General features: G+C 39.0%; 2 protein-coding genes across 2 annotated transcripts; one reads left to right on the forward strand and one right to left on the reverse strand.

Annotated features, from left to right (window-relative positions):
• The first annotated feature begins 1,318 nt into the window (after positions 1 to 1,318).
• klf9 (Kruppel-like factor 9) lies at positions 1,319 to 5,976 on the forward strand. The gene is made up of 2 exons (XM_034692171.1): positions 1,319 to 2,227; positions 3,936 to 5,976. The coding sequence occupies exons 1-2, from the start codon at positions 1,813 to 1,815 to the stop codon at positions 4,214 to 4,216; spliced, it is 696 nt and encodes a 231-aa protein (XP_034548062.1). The 5' UTR covers positions 1,319 to 1,812; the 3' UTR covers positions 4,217 to 5,976.
• A 1,003-nt stretch (positions 5,977 to 6,979) lies between these two features.
• On the reverse strand, positions 6,980 to 15,716 carry fam219ab (family with sequence similarity 219 member Ab). Its single transcript, XM_034692172.1, has 6 exons — positions 15,446 to 15,716; positions 13,998 to 14,097; positions 11,581 to 11,686; positions 10,995 to 11,075; positions 10,846 to 10,900; positions 6,980 to 7,941 (listed from the first exon to the last, which is right to left on the reverse strand). Exons 1-6 carry the CDS (start codon positions 15,521 to 15,523, stop codon positions 7,783 to 7,785), a joined length of 579 nt encoding a protein of 192 aa, XP_034548063.1. The 5' UTR covers positions 15,524 to 15,716; the 3' UTR covers positions 6,980 to 7,782.
• Between the last annotated feature and the right edge of the window lie 1,923 nt (positions 15,717 to 17,639).

The following is a 17,639-nucleotide window of genomic DNA, read 5'->3' on the forward strand; positions in this document are numbered from 1 at the left end:
TTCAGGGCATGTCGTCAATTTGATCTGCATCTGTAGGGTTTTATGTCTATGTATCTACAGTGTTTTATAGGGGGCCTCATTTCCCAAAAGCCAAACCAGAAACAAGGACTGCAAATTAGCCTTTGCTAGAAGTCCCATGTACTCTGCATCTGTAGCACTTAAGTGAATAACCTAACAATGCCTACATCTGAAGCCCCTGTAAAAATAACTGATAAATAAATGCATCTTGCGATAAGTGAGATTAAATAAGCACATTTAAAAAGTACATCTTCGCTGTCTGTTCTGTTAACAAGACATTCGTTGCATGTTGATGCATCTTGACATGAGGATTCTTCCAAAGGGTTATTCCAGGATCTCTAGACAAGCTTGGGGTTTTTGGATGAAGAGTGAAGGCAAAATATGATTGGGGGATATGTAAAAAAAATGCTTTATTTTTATTTGGCTGTATGGAATTAAACATATTTTAAGGTCCACCATACAATCTTAATTACATGGAAACAGTCAGTTGTCAAAACTGCTGTACATTGCTGACTTTTAAGAGTAGCTTTCCGCTTTTCTAGTGGCAGCAAGAATGAAAGAGACATGACTTCAACCTGCTTTTCAAACTGTAAATAAAGCACTTCCATTTGGAACTGATAACTTATGTATAATCAGAATTTCTACCACCACTCAAATTATTATTCTGATAATAATGATAATAATAGATTGTGTTTAAGAATAACTCAACTCAACTCAACTTTATTTATATAGCACCTTTCATACAAAAATACATGCAGCCCAAAGTGCTTCACGGAATAACATAGAGACAGAAAACAACAGCAATGGTAAAATTATAAAAGGCATGATTATAAATGAAATAGTTAAAAATAAAATAAAATTAATCAAATAAGTAATAGTGGAAAGAAAAGTTTAAAATAAGGTAGTGTTAACAAGATCAGATGAATACAAGAAATTAATAGATAAATAGATTATAAATAAGATAAATATAAGCCATGATTCAGATAATAATGATTAAAATTATAATAAAAATAATAATGCAGTCCAGGGCTGCCAGATATAGGAATAAATAAATCAATTAATATATGTTATTGCTTTACAGATATGTGCTGTTTAACTTGTGTTGTCCACTTTTTGTCGACTCGTTTTAGTTAAAGTATTAATCAGTTCAATTTTGGACAATGGAAACCATATTTCCCAGTCATTTAAAATCATTGAAAGCAACATGGGTCTGATTCCGCCCCTTTTCAATCTCTTCCTGTCTGTGATAGGTTCAGTCATCCATCAGTCAGCCTTGTATAGGTAATTCCATAAAGCGAGTCATGTTTCTTTCCAGCCAATCACAGCCCTGTTTTCTCATGACACCGTGGGATTCCGCGAAATTGTTTCTTGGAGTTCGAGATGTGCTGCTCGCAGTAAAATAGGACAAGTTGACGCATGTGTGGCAGTGCACAGAAAGGCGGAATAAACGCAGACACAATAGCTGCGTGGAAAAAGCGCTCTGTTTTATCGATCTAGTGTGAAGTAGAAAATAACTTAGAAGAGGAGAGGATAGGAGAGAGGAGGAACCGTGAGTGATTCAGTCTGCTATCTTTCCCGTGGGGGTGTTTATTTCTCCACCCTGCAACCTGAACAAGAAAACGCAGCCTTTGCGGAATAGTCACATTGAAGACGACACGTGTGGATGGTTAACCGCATGTTTCCTGGGAGGGCTGTCGACTGATTACCTTAAACTATCCTTTTATCGCGTTGTTCTTTGAAAAGAAAGCTACTTGAAACACACTGCCTCTTTATTTATCCGGATCTGCTGTAGTGATGTCGGAGGTCGAGCTCTCTGCAGATTGTGTCCCCAGCAGACCACCGGGTCGGACAGAGGACATGTTGAAAGAGACCCCAGAGAACAGGACTTTACTCATGGTGGCTATGATTTTATTGGACTTGAACAAATGCAGCCCTAACGCCGGAGGAGGCAGCAGATGTCTCGGGGGCAGTGAAACCGGCTCGGTGGAGAAAGTGGAGCGGGGGAGTTGCCGGTTGAACGCCGGGGACAGCCAGAGGGGCTCGGTGGCACCCAAACAGTCCCGGAACAAGAGGGCGGCGGCGGCGCAGGCAGAGGCGGTGTCCACGAGACAGGAGTGTCCCGAGAAGAGACACTGCTGTCCTTTCACGGGTTGTGGGAAGATGTACGGCAAATCGTCCCACCTCAAAGCCCACCTCAGGGTGCACACCGGTAAGTGGTGGCTCTGCAGGCGACAGATCGAGGTGACAGTCCAACCAAACCCCAGTTCTAGTTCCTGTCCACTTTACCTGAACCAGTCTGTGTCACTTCTGACATCGATTTGATTTCAAACGCACATTGACAACTATATTTAAAACAGCTCACATACACGTAGAAATCAGATCATATTATGATATAGAATGGGCCTATAGTTCACGGTGTGACAGAATATGATATGAGTTTAAAAACCACATGTTCCTGTAATGAATAACAGATTATAGGAAAGGCGGTCCTATGAAATTTGCCCCTGCTGGGGGGTGTAATTGACGGTCCCATAAGGGGCCAGAGGAAGGCTGAGAGAGGAGGAGGAGGAGGAGGAGGAGGGGGGGAGGGGGGGATGGTGGTGTTGGAGATCATGGGGGGATGTGTTTTAATGTTCTGTTGACACGCACCCACACACCGATCTGGGAACACCGCGTGCCGCCGCCCATATAAGCGATTCACGTTAGATTGTTTGAGGTGTGATCAGTCATCCACCAGCACCACGATACACTATGTCATCCTAATAACGCCCCAGTAATAATCTCCTTTATTAATCCCATATTATTAAACTACCGGTTACAGCTTAATTTCCGTATATTATTGCAATAACAGCGACTGACAGTGAGGTAGACGTCGACATGTTGGCTTATGATTCACTTGCAGGTCACTGCGACACTGTTGTCCCCACATGTTCTTGTCCTGAGATAACCCTCTCTGCACCACTATTTCCTCATACGTCATCCTCCCCCTCCCCCCCTCACGTCGGGTTGTAAACAAGGGCAGACATGTGGTTCAATGGAGCACGTGCAGGAGGAGGCAGAGGAGGAGGGAGCCATGAGTTCTTTTTTCTCTTTTTGTTTTTTATAACCGTATCGTGAGTCATTACTTCTAAATCAATATGCTCTGTTATTGTTCTAAGAAACTGTTGTTTATGCATGCCTTCTGAAATTTTGGGGTTCCCACGAAATAAATTGCAGAAACCCGAGTGCCTTTGAAAAAAATCTGTACTTTCTCCTCCTCCTCCTCCGTATTGCATCATTTTGCATCTGTTCCTTAAGCTCAGGATTTAGATTTTGGTATTGAACACAATGTGAGTGATTAGTTTCAGCAAGAGGTGCATGTATGCAAAGTTAATGCTCTTTTTAGAGCCTTGAAATCCTACACCTTAAACCATTTAAACAAACGAAGCAGTCTCTCTCTCTCTCTCTCTCTCTCTCTCTCTCTCTCTCTCTCTCAATTCAATTTTGCTTTATTGGCATGAACTAAGACATGTTTTTTGCCAAAGCACATAAGATTCATACATATAAATTACATATATATTCATTACACATAACACATTACATCTCTCTCTCTCTCTCTCTCTCTCTCTCTCTCTCTCTCTCTCTCTAAAAATGCATCACTTCATTTCCAGCAAGTGTTGTAAAGGGCAGTGTTAACAATAACCATTTAAAAAAAATGCACATAACGTAGTTTTAATAAAGACAGTGGCAGCAGAGTAATATTAAAGGAAGCAATATCAATATTATTATTTTACAAATAAGGCTGCATGGTCTGTTGGTCCCGAAACAATAAGAAGGAAAAACAATATCAGCAAAACATATGGGATTATGGTTATTGTGCAGTTCAAGGAAAGTCCTTGAAAGTTTACTGATAAAAATGTGTGTGTGTGTTTCTTCAGGGGAGCGCCCCTTCGAGTGTACCTGGCCAGACTGTGGCAAGAAGTTCTCCCGATCAGATGAGCTCACACGTCACTACCGCACACACACAGGCGAGAAGCGCTTCAACTGTCCCCTGTGCGACAAGTGCTTCATGAGGAGCGACCACCTGACCAAACATGCCCGACGACACGCAGGCTTCCATCCCAGTATGCTTCAAGGTTGCGGCGCGGCCAAGAGACGCCGCTGCTCTTTGTCCTTGTCCTCCTCTGACTCCGGAGACCAAAGCCCTGTTGGGGTGTGAGAAAACCCCCCCTCGCATACTGTACATATATACATAAAAGAACATGCATTGAATACAGAGTCATGTACAAACACAGGCACACCCATTGGGGAGGTGTGTGCACCATTAAACAATTTCTGTCAAGACAAATGGAACAGCCAGACCACTATTAGACGACGTTTGTTTATGCACGTCAAGATATGCTATAGCAGACAAAAACATGAATTAGAACATGACTTTAATTAAAGCAGAGCCTCCCCTCCTATTGCATGAGGTGATTGGTATTTATTAAGGGTTATTTGGCTGTCACACAGGCTCTCAATGCTTTGCCATTTTTAATTATTTTTTATTTTTGTGGTATAGTTTCTTTTTCCTGGATCAACATGCAACCCCAGAGGCATTCATGTACATATAAAGTTTTTACTAACACTACATGTGCTCACTTTACAGCACAAACCTCATTTGCAATCGAATATTATGGAATAATGCTTTGGTGAATATTATTGTTGCACACACACTCATATTTGTACAGTAACTCTCCAGTCAAGGACAAGGATAATGTACAGAATAGAAACAGTGTTATCTTGTAAATAGATTAAACAGAGTATCTTGAGATGGATGATGTACTCGGTATACTGTAGTTCAATGTTATTAGAGAGTAATAAGACAAAGCTATTATATAGAAAATAACAGAATGTCTATGTTTGGGTATGGACTTAGTAAGTCATTGTGAGCTTATAGGTCTTGGCAGCGTGTTGAATCTGTATTGTTTTCACGTCATAATACACTTTCAAATAACCGCACCACAATACCTTTGAAAGACCCTAATACACGTGTTTTTTTTTTTATTGTGAGTTGTGTTAATAGTGCAGGAAAACACAACAGGGTAAAACACATTAAGAGTGAAGTCTGAGACTTTACTTCCTCACTTGAACACTTTTTTTGGTTAAGAACATAATCATTCTTTTAAGTTAAAGTCTGTTAACTGTTAACAAGGACGTCTGTGCCTTCAAGGGTTTTGTACCCGAGAGGAATTTCTACATTTTCAAACTGGGGACAAACTACCTAAATGAACATCATCAGATTATTTGTGTTAAATATCAATGACTGTCTCATATGCCAACAGTGCCGGTTGCTGCACATTGAAACAAACTTTTGTTTACTCTGTATCTGGACTGCATCATTTCAGGGAATAATGAGGTGCATGGTGATTTCATGAAAAATATCACACCCTGGTGGTGGCGTGGAAGCACAACATTTCTCACCACAGAAGCTCATACAGACTCTTTTGAATTATCCTTCAGTCTGAGGCAAACTCAGAAACTTTGTTTTTGAATCAATGAATTACATCAAGCAGCATGTTTGTATGTATTTGTTTGGTACAATGTTTTTTTTAAATTGTCTGGTAATCTTTTATAATATTAATAACGCTGTAAGAGGTATTTCTCCTCCACTGCAGGAGCCAAAAACATTGTTTATATCAGTTTTCTTTTATACGTGCCACATAATGCATTACAACGCCCAGATAGAGAACAGTGAGGTGTCAACCACCTCTTAGGACACAAACTACAGATATTTCTAAAATAAATTCTGTTTTTAGTTTTTGGCATATTGATGACTGTGATTAGATGTTGGTGCCTTTCAGGTTGAAGTTGTTACTTCTGATGCTACTGTACCGTTATCAGGGACTGTCAATGCAGACCCACTGTTATCGCAATATCCATGACTGTGTTATAATTACTGCTCAACAGTTTTAACATTAAAATGATTATTCTTATTAAGCATATGCTCATTATTTCAGTCCAACAAAGCATAATATCATTGATGAAGTCCTCTCATTTAGGCTGTAACCGATAAAGACATGAGACAAAAAAACGGGCAGAACCGTGCTCCATTAGCTTTGTGTTTATTGTTTTCATACACTGCACATAACAATAACATTGTTAAATACTGTAATGGAAGTGTTTACAATACATGAAAATCATTCTAAAAAAATAAACCAGAGAAACAAATCAAGAATCACCCGTTTCTAAATGTAAACAAAAAATTAATACTCCTAAAAAAAACGAAACAATCAACATGGCAATAAATACACACTTCTTTTAAACTTCTCTGTACTTAAGGCAAACTCTAATTGCAAATTATCATTTGATTAAGAGAGGGAGAGGATATTAGTGCTCCAAACCACTTGTCATAGATGTTGGAATTATTAAACAAAATCCCACCCAGAAGTAAACCACTGTATGTTTGTATGCATGCACGTGTGTGTGTGTGTGTGTGTGTGTGTGTGTGTGTGTGTGTGTGTGTGTGTGTGTGTCTGTGTCTGTGTCTGTGTCTGTGTCTGTGTCTGTGTCTGTGTCTGTGTCACAGACAGTAGTTCATCTTTCTGGGCTGAACCTGTGTGCTCCCTTGATGATATCTCAAGTTAAATTAGAAATGTAAAGGAGGGAGTGTTCAGTGCTCCTCAGGTTCTGTGACACTGAGAGTTGATGTAGTGGAGGTTAACACATCAGTGCGTGCTGAAAAATCTCTCTAACATCCCCCCACTATCCCTTTGGCTTTAATAACATGTGAATTAAGTGGGCATCATGTAACATTCCCTTTTGACACAGTTCATTCCAGATAAGACACTGTCACTGCTATGCAGGAAAGAGTTCACAGATACATAAGGGTCCAGAAATAAAAACAATAATGTGCAAATTAAAAACAATACAAGTCAAGCTAATGTCATAACAGCAGCATGTGATTGCACTTAAAATCAGGGTTAAAAAAAGTCAAATGTGCAACAGGCTACTAACTTTATTTCCCATTTAATTATTCAGTCCAGTGATCATCATGCAGTTTGATTCCTGTTCATACATTCAATGCTAAAACCCAGATCTGAATCATCTCAAGCCATCAGGGTAAAAAGTGGAAAAAGTGTTGAAGGTGTTGTAAATGAGTGCAACGACCTGGCCTGTGCTACATAACAACCCTGTACACTACAGTACAAACAGTACCAAGCAGCCTGTGTTTGGGGATTCAAGACCGCAGTCCAAGCTTTTAAAATATCTCCGCATCAACACATACAATCATACCGAACCCACAGGTTTAGAAAACTAAAGCGTTTAAATAAAAACATAAAAAAGAAAAAAAAATAGAAAATGCAACCCAGAATCCAGGTAAGCAGAACAGTTGAGTCAGCAGGTATGACTATATTTCTTATTTCTCAGGTTAAGGGAATCACTTTACAGCATCAAATGTCCTTTTGTTTTTTGTCTATGAATACCAACGTTACATCGGGAGAGAGGTTCTTAAACCCAAGTGCTCGTCCTACCATAGGAGGAAACCATCACTTTTATTAATATTTTAAATACATATTTAATATCTCAATATGCCTTCCCTCAGCTAGATTTTAAACCAAACTTTCTATATGTTAATTTGATTATTTCTCATTGTCAGTATCATCATAGCACTTAACTGGTATTACAACAATCTACCAATGCTTCACCGTCACCTCTCTGGCAGCGATGGAAACTCACAGCAGATGAAGATTGGGGGTTATACTGTGTGGAAAGGGGGAGGGGCAGAAGGTCAGAGGGGTGGGGTTACTGTATTTGACAGGTGGTGGAGGAGGTTGCCTGGCAGCACATGCAGGTAGGGTTGACTGATTTGGGCGGGATCAGATCCAGGTCCTCGTCGTCTGGGATCTCGTCTAGGCGGTAACCATCTTTCAGCAGCTGGATGTTCAGATCCTGATTGATTTGCTGGGAACAGGGAGGAGAGAAAGTGGAGGTTGACTGAGCAGTTTTTTAATGGCTCCAGAGCTGTGGGCCAGAACTGGGCTTCAGACCACTTGCAGCTCAGCCATCAGGTTAACATATGAAACATATGAATCATAGACTGTACACTAAGTTAAATAATGTGCCTCCATCTCATCCCACTGTCAAAAGTGAAGCCAAAATACTGCCTCAATGGGCCCTGCTACAGAGGTGTGGGGTTGACTTCACACCCCTTCCACTAACCAAAATATACATTTAACTTTGGAATAAAACAGCAAAGATCCCTCAGGTTGGTACAATCTACAGCAGTACAGATTCTTGACTTGATTTAAAGCAGACACTCATGACTATGGACAGTTCAATGACTCTTTTGTTAGTGTCCATTAGGTTTTCTCTGGCTGCTTCTCTTCTCCTCTGCTAATCAAGTAAAGAGCACTGCAGGAGCCGCATTTGTCAACAGAGCTGTCAATCACGATGACATATTCCCCCCTTTTACCATCACATAGCTCATTAAAACTAAACTTCCAACACTTGCAAATAAACTAGCATGTTAAGAACCAACTGTTATGACACAAAGCCTGTTTCACAAAATGTCAAACGATTTAAAAAAATAATCAGACTTACAGGATCTGTGATTAATTTATCGCAACTATTCACATATTTATAACGTAAGAGTCATTGCACTACAGGCATATTGCACAACTTCATTTCTGGATAGTTATGACTAACTTCTACATTTTAATTGAACCTTTACTAGTTCAGTATTAATTTCCAAACCAGCCTCTTTAATTTGATTACCTTGCTCCCCCACACTCACTGCCCACTGCACATAGCTGCTTGCACTGCCCCTTTCTATTGTTTGTCTCTCTCCCTCCTTATCAGCAGAATTCTGAGTTTTCACTGTCAAAAAATTGACGTATGTTTGATCTGGTTGTCTCTGGCATTGCTCATGTTCGTCAAAGTTTATAATTGTCGTCAAGGGGTTGTCAAAGGGTTTTGAACAATCAGAATCAAGTATTTAACACAGCTGGATGATGAGTCAGGAAGCTGGGTAATAAGTATGTATACAGTTTTTGATATGAATCTGCAAGAGAATGTATACCATGTCCATTTTCAGCTACTACACCAGAATGTGGTGTGCAGAGTTCGTTCATCAGATCAGAACCCAACAGGTCCAGATTTTAAGCAGAACGCTTTGGGCTTGATTCTGTTTCATGTTTGCTGCATTTCAAATTTGAACTATTTTTTCATTTTCTTTGTGCAGTCTGTCATGTATTGGAAGTAAATATGATGATTGTTCAAGTATTGAGTAATTGATTGTTAAGAAAGTGCTCAAACACACTTTTTTTCTTTCTTTTTTCAGGTAGAGATAGAAAAAAATATGTGGTCTCATAATGCATTTAGTTATCATGGTGGTGTTTTTAGCTTAAAGCATGTTTCAATGCAAAACCAACGGCGAAGACAGGACATGGGGAGACGTCATAGGACTCGTGTCTCCCGATGGCTATTATTTTGGGGGAGCAATAAACAACAGCTCCCAACAGTTCATAACATAAACACATGCACGAATCTTGAGAACTTTTTACAGGACATTACCTGCCGACAGTTTTGTGGAAAGTCAATGCTAAGAGATTTCCCACACTGGCAAAGCTGGGAAATTCATATCTCTGCATAACAGCAACATTAGATAATAGATCAGACTGATTGCAACCCCGCTGAGATGGGCTGTGTCACAAACAATCAACCCACCAACTCACACCTGACCATGTGGGCATTCTAATTTTTTAAAGTGAGAACATGAAGGCAGAAAACTGGACATTGTGAGTCTGAAATTCTCTTGTTGAAGCAGATCCAATTTTAGTAGTTTTAGCCTCGCTCTAAATTACTAAATATATGCAGAGATTATTTCTATGAGCCTACCCTGCATAAAAGCAACAACAATGACTATTTGAGAGAGTCTTAAGACATGATAGATATTTTGGGGGATGTGCTCATTTCTATTCTGAGAAGAGAAAAAAAGATCAGAAATAGGGGCAAACAGTCAGCTTGGCTCTAATATGCTGACAAGGGGGCAAACAGCACCTCTTAAAGAAACCTGATTTGATCTGGCAATGAAACACATCCCTTCATGGGTCTGTCAGATTTGATTGTTTAATATGTTTGTCTTTTGCCGCTTTTGGCTTGAATTAGGTGTAATTTAAAGAGGCCACCACAGCAAACTAGGCTATTGCACTTTCACAGATGGCTGTAATCTCACTGAATCTCTTTCATGAATGTGATGACTACTGTCGGAAGTGATTTGGTTTTTTTTTTAGAAATTAGAAAGCCTTTATTTACATATAAGGAAGAGTCAAAGTATGAATTCAATCATACTGGTTTATGGCTTGTTTACAACTTGCTGTTGCTCTCTTAAACAGAAAGTTTAATGTTGTTTTAGTCCCCAAACTGAGTTAAACATTTGAAGAATATTTCAAAAGGATTTCTGACAACTTGGCATATATCCACACATAAATCCACAAGCCTGACATTACTAAAGATGAAAGATGGATGTAGATGTTGGAGAGAAAAAAAACCCTGGGGAATAAATATGACAATGATTTTCAGTAGCAGACACTCTGGGATAGCGTTTTATTTTTATTCCCCCTTTGTGTCTTGTAGATGTGTTTGTGCAAGTATGTTTACGATAAAACCATACACTTGCTGTGAATTTAAACGCCTACAGAATTAACATGGTTGTGTGGGATGGATATAAATGGATTTACTTCCAAAAAAGACATGACATTGGCCTCATGACAGTTGTAGAAAATAAAGGGGAAAAGGCGAAGGAGTGATTGAACGAGCGCATACATCTGAGGTTAAGACGCAGACATGTGCTCTGTCATATCTCACCTCAGCAGAGGAGTAGCCTGACGAGGAGTATCTCGACATGTCGAAGTCATCATCGCTGAAATAAAACAAAAACACCAGTTAGGTTTTTACTTATGTGTTTATAATGTTAATGTTTTAAGAAGTATATAAACATTTGTGTTTGTAGTCACCTGTCTGTGTCTAGGGCCACCAGGGGCTTCTCATCGGGGCTCTGGTCTAAAGAGGAATAGCCTTTATTGGGTACTACCAACCTGTGTGGAGAATAGGTCAGAAAAAATGTGTAACATAATATGACAGAAAGGGGGGAGGAAGAGGTGGATAAAGGAGAGTAGATTCACAAGCAGAGAGGTGAGTAAGAATGGGACTGGCAGGGATGTTGAAAGAAAAGGACAGGATGGCCCTGGAGGCAAAATCACACCTGTTTTACAGCAACAATAGCATGAAAGAGGCCTCTTTTCTATTTTTCACAAAGTAAAAATAAATAATACTATTCTCATTCAGCTCCATTGACAGAAATTAGACATTAGTACAAAATCCATCTTGCTCAGCACATGAATAAATGCTATTGTCTTGTGGCTTTTATATGCTGTTCATCAAATAACACTAACACATTTGTACGCACCGACCCATATTTAAAGGGTAAATTAAAGAACAAAGAATAATTATGGTATTTTCTAAAAAAAGACATCCAAAACCAACCAAAGATTGAAGTCTCATTTTCTACACTAAGCCAGGACCACAGTTTACACTTCTCACCGTGTTCTGGCCATGACATTGTTCTTCTTGGGCTGCTGGTTGACCGGACTTCCTACAGTGTTGCCGTTCTTCAATGACCCCTTCCTGGCCAACTCTCTCTGTTTCTCTGCATAAAAACAAAACAACAGAAACATCTCATTGAGAATTCATCAAGACTTACATGATCATTTAAATGTTTTAAGCATAGACTGTATAAATAATGGACATCGTATCTGTGATGTCAGACATCTGTTCCTGAGCGCTGTTTTGAAGCCAATTGGCGGCAGCACCCATATCGGAAATAAGGAACTCAACCAGGCATAGTGTGACGTAAAGAGGCGGAGTTTGAGCCTCCTAGCCAAAAGCTAAGTGTTGGTGCCGTCCAGGAGTCAAGTCAGTCATGTCCTTATTTGAGCAAAAACTCATAATCTTAATATCTTCTGAACTGCCGCGTTGGAAAAAAATCCACCCCCCGTACAGTGTGTGCCGACAGAGAAATTAGCTACATAGAGCCAAGCCGTTTTTTGAACCAGGCTGTAAACATGATTAGTAATGCTACAAAGATCGTCTTTTCCCATTTTCGTCTATGTGGTTTCCGGTGTTTCTGCAGCCAGACTCAAGCGGATTCTCCATGAACAGCAGTTTATAAGACTTCTGCATGGGATTCATATTTTGAGACTCGAGGTTGCCGCTTGGTTACAAGGTGTTCACCACATCAAACTTGTAAGCTGCAATAATATTGTTATTGTGATTTATTTTGGCCACAATAATATTTAGTAAATGTCTGATATCGTAACAGCTCTATTCAGAACTGGCTGAAACAACACTACTAACTACGTGGTGGAAGTTTCCTTGGGATGTCAAATGTTATTGCTAAAATAAGCCCATATTTGACGAGAATATAGTGCTATTCTGTATACCAGTCTCACCAGATGGTGTGATGTTCAGGGAAAGTAAATTCTCAGTTTGAGAGGACCATAATATCTTTCTGACCATGATGTCTGCCAAAGAACAAAGTGTTCTGTTTATTGGGTGGATTTTATTCAGTGGTCAGCTGACCAGTATGTGATGATAACTAATGTTAAGACTTGCATGGTTGTTTCATTTGAATAGTATAGTAAAATATTTTTTGAAAAGCAAGAAAATACATCCAGGAAACACAGACTCCTGGTGTGATATTAAAAGCTCTCGCCTCCTCTCTCAGCACTAATCCAAAAATAAATAAATAAATGAGTCCCATTAGTTTGGTCTCAGTCTTATCCAGAAAATGAACTAAAAAAACAGCCCTAGTGAAAATAGAAATGTTGCATTCAGTCTAAGTAGGGTGGCAGATTATTGGCGCAATATTATATCATTTATTTAGAAAGATTTTGGCATTTCCAAACATCACAAAGGTTAAGTGAATCTCTAACTCAGTATAAGGGTTTCCATGTAAGGATAAGACTCCAGAGACTGAACCATATAATATAAAATACAGCTAATGCTTTCTTGTGGTCGCAGTAAAAACATACAGGACAGATGCAGCATACAGTGAACTTCTGTGGAGACAACCATTGTATTTTAGAAGTAGATAACACAGTTACACTTGAAAACTACTATTTTTTTTTATCATTTCTGCCTCTGAATAGTTCTGTTGTTTTGTTTTTCTTAGTTCTTAAAGGCTTTGGCAAAGAAAGTAGAGTGGAAATCAAATAAAGAGTCACTGCTCACCACTGGACTCTGTCCAAGGTGCTGAAATAAGTCTTTAAGGACTGTGGCTTTTCATAAGGGTTAAAAGTCAAACTTCCCAAACAAAAAATAAGCTAGAACAGCAATGAGCATGTCCATTATATTTATTAGAGCCCAAATTAATCAGATTGAGAGTTGATCCGTTGATTTAAAAGTAATCAACAACACTGTTAATGATTGCTTGTTCAATTTACTTTTCATCACAGTAAGCCAGCTCTTTGCTTGTCCCAGGCTTTGTTTTTAGAAGGAAACACTGTTTTTGTCTGACTTTAACAGAGTTTCATTTAATACTTTTAATGTGTGGGGCTTTTATTTAAAACAAAAAATGTATTCCATTGGGAGCACCTCAAAATTGAACAGTTAGTGCGTTATTTCTTAATTAAAAATGTATAATTGACTTACATTACATTGTTTAAATGTTCCAGAAACACACAGGGATGACTGAACCATAACACAGCATCACATTCTTACTCTGCCTTGTAACAAGAAGGCTTTCTGAAAACTGATCCTCACTGTTCAGATTCCAGCACCCAATGAAATAATATAGCACAGTCTCTGCACAGTTCCTCTCCCTCTGTCTTGTCTGGAGAATATCTCACATCGGTACAATAACAGCCAGTTATATTTAAACATTCAGAGACATCTCACAGGCCCAGATTCATCATTAAATACTAATACAGCTATTATGAAATACCATAGCTCTTACTCACCTATTTTCATCTGCAGAGGTGAGGGTTTGTAGTTGATGGTGACAGGATCCCCCTCTCTGGTGTCTGAGTCAGCCTCTGAGGCCGTGGACGAGGCCGGGTCCTGGAGAAAAAAAGGAAGATGGCATTGAGAGAAAGATGAGCGGAAATGTGCATTACTGAGGCATCCATGAATTATTAATGTATGTTTGTAATGCACAGTAGACTGTGCCATGCCCAGACAATGTGAATAAAACAATTCATAAATACATAAAACATGTGAGGATGAGGCGCCTCCTTTTGTATCCAAAGGGAAGTAGGCTAGTGTGTAAAACAGTACAGGGAAAGCTTTTGGAAAATAGTCTTGAGCTTCAGTCTCCATAAGAACTGGATAACAAAAATGGTTAACAGACAAACCTGGGGGGACAGAGCCTTCTCCATAGCTGCCCCCACCCTCTGGAACTCTCTCCCCACTCATATCCAAAACTGCCCTGACCCCTTAACATTCAAATCCCTATTAAAAACTCACTTTTTTAAATTAGCTTTTAATCTGTGATTGTACTGTTGTGTTGTTTTGTTTGATTTGTGTTCCTTGCTTATGTTGATTTTAACAATTGTACAGTGTCTTTGAGTTTGGGGAAAGCGGTATATAATAAAATGTATTAGTATTATCATTATTAAAGTTTGGTCACCACCTCAAACATTCACAAGACCAGATGTTATTAAACTTAAAATGACCCAAGATTTGCTGAGGCTAATCTGGACCCTTTTGCAAGGCTCCTCGGAGTCCCTGAGTACCAAATTGGGAAACAGGGAGGTGGGTTATGTGGACGCCTGTAGACTGCAGGTCAGACTGCTTCGGGTCTAGTCTGGCTCTGGAGCGGCAGCAGAGGCCGCCCTGTAGGCTGTAGTCGTCCACTGCCCCGCTACAGGCCACGGAGTGCACCACCACAGCAACCACGCTGATTTTAAAACCCGAATACAAAGGTTTAAAGGTGTAATTGAGTTTAGACTAGCAGTTAAATCCCAATGTCTGATCACGTCATGGCAGCCGGAGCTCCTTGCTGCATGGATGCTGAGGATGTAGCAGCAGCACTGACTGCTGGGATGGGATGCTTGTTTTTCGGTCGACATGACTGATGCTGCTCACTACGCAGCATGCCGGATGCTTGTTATACACTTTTTATTTACAGTCTATGGTTATACACAACAAAACGCCGGTCTATTAATAAATAGCATCCTCTGAAATGTTATGATTTCACATTTAGCTGTAGGCAACACAAGTTCCTGAAAATGCTTCACAGCTACATCAGCCCATATTACGCATGGCAAGCAGGTGATGGATTAGTCGGCATCCCAGAGCAAAATATGACGAAAGACGGGCCTCGTGCGATGAGCTTCCTGGATTAAAGAATAAAATAATATTTTTTAGATCTGAAAAGCACTGATTCATAATATCAAATGTGACTTACCAGCGGCTGCATCTCAGCCTGCATCTCCGCCTCCTGCACCGCGCTCGGCACCTGAAATCTGTCGATTTCTTCCATCATTTTGGCCACGCGGCTCTTTCTTGTCTTCTTCTACGAACAGAATTTTGGTAAGTTGACGTTTCGAGGAGATAATAGAATGATCTTAGATTTGTATCGATCTCTGTAGGTCTCTGGTAGCGAGCTTCATCCCAGCAGACAGTGGGCTATGTCGACGGTGGTGTGACCAGTTTGGTGACGGTGACTCCACCACCCACTTCCGGGTAGGGCACCCCAAGCAAGGGTCCGGGGACCCGAAAGCGGCCCTCAGAAGAAGACCAAGGTGGTCTTTATTAAAGTGGGTGAAATATTAATTTGAGTTTGACTTACTTAAATTATAATGACATGAAAATAATGATATGATTATTTTTACTATGTCTTTTTTTCTTTTTGTGTGTCATAGTCAGTGGTGGACAGTAACAAAGTAAATTTACTTGAGTACAGTACTTAAGTACATTTTTTGAGTATCTGTACTTTACTTGAGTGTTATTTTTTGTGGGAACTTATTACTCTTACTCCACTACATTCAGAAGACAATTATTGTACTTTTCACTCCACTACATTTCTATCAATGCTCTAGTCACTCACTACTTTTGCTTTGAAGTCAGCTCATGAATTTCCATCTCTTTTCTGAAATCTGATCCCTAAGACAGTAAAATGTGTTTGTGTAGTTCTGGAGCAAACACAGAGCATGTTTCACTCAGATCAGGCAGTTCATTTAGAGGTGGTAATGATGGCTATAATTCTCCACCTGAGCAACCATGGTCATATCGTCAGCCCGTGTTAGAGGTTTTCAAAATGAAGAATGATACGCATCGTTTGAAATGTTCTCCCTGTTTCCCACTCTGCCCAAACATACAAACATTAACTGTCCAACCTGAGAAAGCATGTTGAGCTACGTAACATTTGTTTAATTCCAGATGAACATTTCAAACTAAGTTGTCTGTGCTTGGAGTAACTTAGTTGCTGTTTTTAATCCATGGTATAGTTTTTAGAGATTTCAAGTAATGGTTTCTAGATAAACATGATGTAAAAGAATATGCTTCTATGTAGTCTTTAATGCACTTATGTATTTTCAAAATACAATGTTTTGAGATTTTTTGAGAAGTACTTAAATATTTTTAAAAGGAAGTATTTCAGTACTTTGGAGTTTTTTATACTTTGACTTGTGTAATGAAGCTGTGTGCTTTGTCAACCACTGGTCATGGTTGTATTTTTTCCTCTGTTTTCTTTATGGGTAATTGATTAATCTCAAATCATATTTAATAAGTAAATGAGACAATGCTACAAGAGGATGAATGAGAGGATACAAGGATTAACTGGTGCAACAGCAGGTACATTCTTCAAACCAAAATATTCGCTAAAGGTAGTCTCTATTCTGCCAATCTAAACATGAAACACATCTAATGATTTAACTCTTGTTAAAACCTACTGAGTACCTCAGACTTCTTTATTTAAAGATACCAGACAAACTAAAATCAGGCCACTTAACAAGATGTCATTCAGAAAGTCAATAAACAACTGTTTTCAGACAATAATCTAATTTAAATGTTATAAACTACTGAATCAAACAAACACCTTGAAGCTATTATATTTGAAGTCATTTGTAGCGATAGCAGCTAAAACACTTCTGAAATATTATTCATATTTTTTAATTTTGGTTTCAGACTTAACAATTATCACATAAAGGGCAGTCATTAATCACCCAATGAAATCTTTTGTTTGCCATGGAAGTATCCGAGGACATCTGCTCATCAATCTTGCAAATTTAAGTTGAATTTTTTTTCTGTATTATTATTTGTTTTAGTTTAAAATTCCTCTTCATTACAGGCATAAAACCAGATAATCAGATGGTAAAATAGAATACATTGTCATAGAGTAGACTACCTGATCAGAAACTTATATAAACTTGCAAGAAATGGATTGTATTACAATTTCAAAATGCTTCTCCTTGTTAATTGATATGAATGATATAATACAAAAATATACAGCATATTATAATTGTTCCATATTATTCCAGTCTTTGTTTTGACTTATGATGCTTCAACATGTTTAACTCAAATTCATTTGGAAGAGTGGACGTATACATATATACCTCTGATCTTAGTGATCTCTACTGCATCATTTTGAAAAATGAAAA

This window comes from Notolabrus celidotus, chromosome 9 (genome assembly GCF_009762535.1).
Source record: "Notolabrus celidotus isolate fNotCel1 chromosome 9, fNotCel1.pri, whole genome shotgun sequence".
Lineage (NCBI taxonomy): Eukaryota > Metazoa > Chordata > Actinopteri > Labriformes > Labridae > Notolabrus > Notolabrus celidotus.